Source organism: Carlito syrichta, unplaced genomic scaffold (assembly GCF_000164805.1).
Source record: "Carlito syrichta isolate Samal-C Ts95f unplaced genomic scaffold, Tarsius_syrichta-2.0.1 Scaffold297319, whole genome shotgun sequence".
NCBI lineage: Eukaryota > Metazoa > Chordata > Mammalia > Primates > Tarsiidae > Carlito > Carlito syrichta.
The window spans coordinates 45,631-51,006 of record NW_007241415.1 but is presented as its reverse complement, the minus strand read 5'-3'; the positions used below and the strand labels follow the sequence as shown (position 1 = coordinate 51,006).

The 5,376-nt window shown below is 47.4% G+C and overlaps 1 protein-coding gene across 2 annotated transcripts in view; it reads right to left on the bottom strand.

Moving 5' to 3' along the window:
• The window catches only part of DNAJC18 (DnaJ heat shock protein family (Hsp40) member C18), a 29,200-nt gene that overhangs the window by 8,203 nt on the left and 15,621 nt on the right, over positions 1-5,376 (bottom strand). For both annotated transcript variants that reach the window (XM_008054642.1, XM_021710692.1), the window contains one exon: positions 4,661-4,770. In XM_008054642.1, the coding sequence (XP_008052833.1) occupies positions 4,661-4,770 (110 nt within the window). The remainder of the gene's footprint in view (positions 1-4,660; positions 4,771-5,376) is intronic.

Sequence of the window (5,376 nt, the reverse complement as noted above, 5' to 3'; positions counted from 1 at the left end):
TGCTGGGCTCCAGCGATCCTTCTGCCTCAGCCTTCCAAGTAGCTGGAACTACAGGCGTATGCTACCACACCCGGCTAATTTTTGATTTATTGTAGAGATGAGGTCTTGCCAAGTTGCCCAGGCGGGTCTCAAACCCGTGGGCTCAGGCAATCCACTCATCTCAGCCTCCCAAAGCACTGGGATTACAGGCTGAGCCACCGAGCCCGGCTAAAAGTCCTAGGTTTACAGGCGCTTCTGACCTGTCATAATCAGAATTACATGAGCATGATCATACTGTGCATTTAGCGTCAGCATGATCTATTTTCTTTAAGAATTCACCTCTCTTATACTGCTTTCTTTGCTAAAAGTAATATGCTGAATGCTTAGGAAAACAATATGTAGGATCTAGCATGGTACCTGGCAGACTAGGCTATTATAAATGCTAGTTGAATAAACTGATTAATGTTACAGCAAATTACTTACAAAAAAAAGATATTCATATTAACTGAATTTTTAGGATATGGTAAAAAAGTAGTTCACTCATAGCTGTTAAGTGAGACTGCCAAAAACTCAGACAAAAGATTTCAACAGTGCTTCAGAACTAAATCTCTGTGGGTCCAAGACATCCATTCATATCTGGTGCTCAGAAACATTATGATGTCTGAGCTGGCTAAATTCTTTTTTTTTTTTTTTTTTTTGAGTTGGAGTCTCACTCGGTTGCCCAGACTGGAGTGCAGTGGCCACTCCCAGCTACCGCAGCCTCAACCTGCGGGGCTCCAGCGATCCTTCCGCAGCCTTCCGAGTAGCCAGAATTACAGACATGCGCTACCACACCCGGCTGATTTTTTGATTTATTGTAGAGATGAGTCTCGCTGCCCAGGCGGGTCTCGAACCCGCAGACTCAGGCAATCCACTCACCTCAGCCTTCCAAAGGCGCGGGATTACAGGCTGAGCCACCGAGCCCGGCTAGTTAGCTAAATTCTAACCATGAGGAAGTATAGAAGGGAGCTCAAATTCAAGTTAAGACAAGGTGACAGCAATGTGCAAAATTCAAGCTGATTTTCTTCAAACTGGACACATTCCACCTTAAAGGAACTATATTTAGCCTCTCCCCAGTCCTCTCCCATGAGCTGTCTGGTTAGGGATCCTGCAAAATATCTAGAGCTAAGGCCATGACTGCTTCCAGCTTACTCTGCAAAAGAGTAAGTAAGCAGAGCAGGTCCCTGCTTATTCCACTGGCCTGACAAGAAAGAAGGTTGAAGTACCATATGGAAAACCATGGGCAGTTGGGAAAAGGAAGAAAACAGGCCATGTGACCGATGGCAATAACTTCTCTGAGTCTCAGCTTTGCTCTCTGTAAGAGGAAGACACTGACCTAGAATAATAGACTTTAGTCGACAGTGATCACCAATAAAGACTGCCTGCCATGTATTTCCCCAAAGAGTCCACTTCTTAAAAGATTTTGGAGGCCGGGCTTGGTGGCTCAGCCTGTAATCCAGCACCTTGGGAGGCCGAGGTGAGTGAATTGCCTGAGCCCGTGGGTTCCAGATCCGCCTGGGCAAATTGGCGAGACCTCATCTCTACAATAAATCAAAAAATTAGCTGGGTGTAGTGGCACACGCCTGTATTTCCAGCTACTTGGAAGGCTGAGGAGGAAGGATCGCCGGAGCCCAGTGGGTCGAGGCTGCGGTGGCCGGGAGCGGCTACTGCACTCCAGTCTGGGTGATGGAGTGAGACTCCAACTCAAAAAAAAAAAAAGTTTTTGGGCTAGAAGCAGTGGCTTAAGCCTTTAATCCCAGCACTTTGGGAGGCTGAGGTAGGGGACTGCCTGAGCCCAAGGGTTCGAGAACGGCCTGGGCAATTTGGTGAGACCTCATCTCTACAATAAAAATCTAAAAATTAGCTGGGAGTGGTAGCACACACCTGTAATTCTGGCTACTTGGGAGGCTGAGGCGGAAGGATCGCCGGAGCCCAGGAGGTCAAGTGGCTGTGAGTGTGCTACTGCACTCCAGCCTAGGTGACGGAGTAAGGCTCCAATTCAAAAAATAAATAAATAAGTTTTTGTCCAGCCAGGCACGGTGGCTCACACCTATAATCCCAGCACTTTGGGAGACTGAAGTGAGAGGACTGCATGATCCTTACTGCAGCCTCAATTTGCTGGGCTCAGGTGATTCTTCCACCTTAGCCTTCCAAGTAGTTGGAACCACAGAAGTGAGCCACCATGCCTGGCTAATTGTTTTTTTAATTTACTGTAGAGACGAGGTCTCACCAAGTTGCCCAGGCTGGTCTTGAACCTCTGGACTCAGGCAATTCTCTTGCTTCCACCTCCCAAAGTGCTGGGATTATAGGTGTGAGCCACTGTGTCCGGCCATATTATTATTAATAATGACTAGCAGGATGTAGTGGCTCATGCCTGTAATCCCAGCACTTTGGGAGGCTGAGGTGATAGGATTGCCTGAGCCCACAGGTTTGAGACCAGTCTGATCAGCTTGGTGAGACCTCATCTCTACAATAAAATTACGTCGGGGTCGGTGGCTCAGTCTGTAATCCCAGCACTTGGGAAGCCAAGGCAAGTGGATTGCTGGGTTCAAGACCAGCTCGGGCAACTTGGTGAGACCTTGTCATAAATTAGCCGGGTGTGGGAGCGCGCACCTATAGTTCTGGCTACTTGGAAGGCTGAGGGCAGAAGGACCGTTGGAGCCCAGTAGGTCGACGCTGGGGTAGCCGTGAATGTACCACTGCACTCCAGCCTGGGTGACAGTGAGACTCCAACTCAAAAAAACAAATAAAAATAATAATAGAAAAAACAAAACAAAGCAAAAAACAGTGATTCTCAGACTTTACTGTGGACCAGAATTACCTGGAGAGATTGTTAAAATTCAGATGGCTTGTCTCCAACCCCAGAGTTTCTAATTCTACTGAATAAGTTCGGAGTGGAGCCCCAGAGTTTGCATTTCTTTTTTTTTTTGAGTTGGAGTCTCACTCTGTTGCCCAGGATTGAGTGCAGTGGCTGGCTCATGGCCACCACAGCCTCCATCTGCTGGGCTCAGGCGATCAATCCTTCTTTCACATTCTTCCAAGTAGCTGGGACTACAGGCATGCATCACCACACCTGGCTCATTTTTCTTGATTTATTGTAGAGATGAGGTCTTGCATGTTGCCCAGGCTGGTCTTGAACCCCTGGACTCAGGCAATCTTCTTGCCTCTGTTTCCCAAAGTGCTGAGATTACAGGTGTGAGCCACCATACCCGGCTGAGTTTGCATTTCTAACATGTTGCCAGCAGTTGATGGTGGTGATGGCTGGTCTGGATACTGACTTTTAAGAATTGAATAACTGAAATAATTCATTGAAGAAATTTAACAATTCCTGTCAAAGTATATGATCTGAATGCAGTAACAAGCATTACAGTGAATTTCTATATTTTAAACAAAAGCAAAGAAATGTGATATAGTTTGACTATATAGTCTTATCATTAAAAAACATCCCTTTATTGAACTTTTTTTTTTTTGAGTTGGAGTCTCAGTCCATCGCCCAGACTGGAGTGCAGTGGCATGCTCTCAGCCACCGCAGCCTTGACCTGCTGGGTTCTGGTGATTCTTCCGCCTCAGCCTTCCCAGTAGCTGGAGCTACAGGCGTGCGCCATCACCCGGCTAGTTTTTTATTTATTGTAGAGATGAGGTCTCACCAAGTTGCCCAGGCGGGTCTGGAACCCACGGGCTCAGGCAATTCACTCACCTCAGCCTCCCAAAGCGCGGGATTACAGGCTGAGCCACCGAGCCCAGCTTGAACTTTTTTTTTTTTTTTTTTTGAGTTGGAGTCTCACTCCGTCGCTCAGACTGGAGTGCAATGGCCACTCCCAGCCACCGCAGCCTCGACCTGCTGGGCGCTCTGGCGATCCTTCCGCCTCAGCCTTCTGAGTAGCCAGAATTATAGGTGCGTGCTACCACGCCCGGCTGATTTTTGACTTTTTTTTTTTTTTTTTTTGAGTTGGAGTCTCACTCAGTTGCCCAGACTGGAGTGCAGTGGCCGCTCCCGGCCACCGCAGCCTCACCTGCTGGGCTCTGGAGATCTTTCCGCCTTAGCCTTCAGAGTAGCCGGAATTACAGGCATGCGCTACCACGATCAGCTGATTTTTTGATTTATTGTAGAGATGAGGTCTCGCTGCCCAGGCAGGTCTCGAACTCGCGGGCTCAGGCAATTTACTCACCTCAACCTCCCAAAGGCGTGGGATTATAGGCTGAGCCACCGACCCCGGCTTGAACTTTTTTAAATTGAAAAAAATCTCTCAATTCCAGTTATTGTGCTCCCAGACCCACAGGGGGTCACTAATCTTCTCACAAGCTCAACAGGGGCCTTTCTAACTCTACCATGGTGTGATAATGATTTAATCTGAACCTCACGTTATTCTCTTGATGCTTCAAAAACCAGTAATTGCTGTTCTGCAGCTGACCAGATGATGTCACTGTAGAACAAAACAATCCATTTCCTGAGGCGCATGTAAGCCTGCCTGTCAGTATTTTTGAGTCTCTGCACTATTACTACCCAGCTGTTCCTTCAAACATAAAATCAGTGTTTTCTACAGCAAAGAGTGAAATGAAATGTTAGTAATTTATCAGCAAATCTTCAAGACTTTTGCTCTCCAGATTGTTACTGAAAAAGATTTATAAATATCTGACTTACGATTTATAGAATAGACTATACGGGGGATTGGTAGCCAGCAGCTGAGTAATGACAGATATAATCACAATCACAAGAACTGGAAGTAGCTGAATAAATGCAGAATACGTAGTCTGAAAAAGAAAAAAGTAAGTGTTCTTCATCAATATAAAGCTTATTGAAAAGATCATTTGCCCAGAGAAAATACTAATTACCAACGTACCACACAGGAGGCCCACAAAGCCCAAGGCTTTTCCAGGAAGGCTGTACTTCCAGCTGAAAAGTACAGGTTGAGCATCCCTAATCTGAAAATCCAGGCTAGGCTCGGCAGCTCAGCCTGTAATCCTAGCACTTTGGGAGGCCGAGGAGTGTGGATTGCCTGAACCTGAGGGTTCGAGACCAGCGTGGGCAACTTGGCGAGACCTCATCTCTACAATAAATAAAAAACCAGCCAGGCGTGGTAGCACGCGCCTGTAGTTCCAGCTACTTGGACGGCTGAGGTGGAAGGATCGCCGGAGCCCAGCAGGTTGACGCTGGGGTGGCCATGAGAGTGCCACTGCATTCCAGCCTGAGTGACAGAGTGAGACCCCAAGTCAAAAAAAAAAAAAATCCGAAATCTGAAACTTTTTTTTTTTGAGTTGGAGTCTCACTCCGTCGCCCAGACTGGAGTGCAATGGCCACTCCCGGTCACCGCAGCCTCGACCTGCTGGGCCCCGGCGATCCTTCTGCCTCAGCCTTCC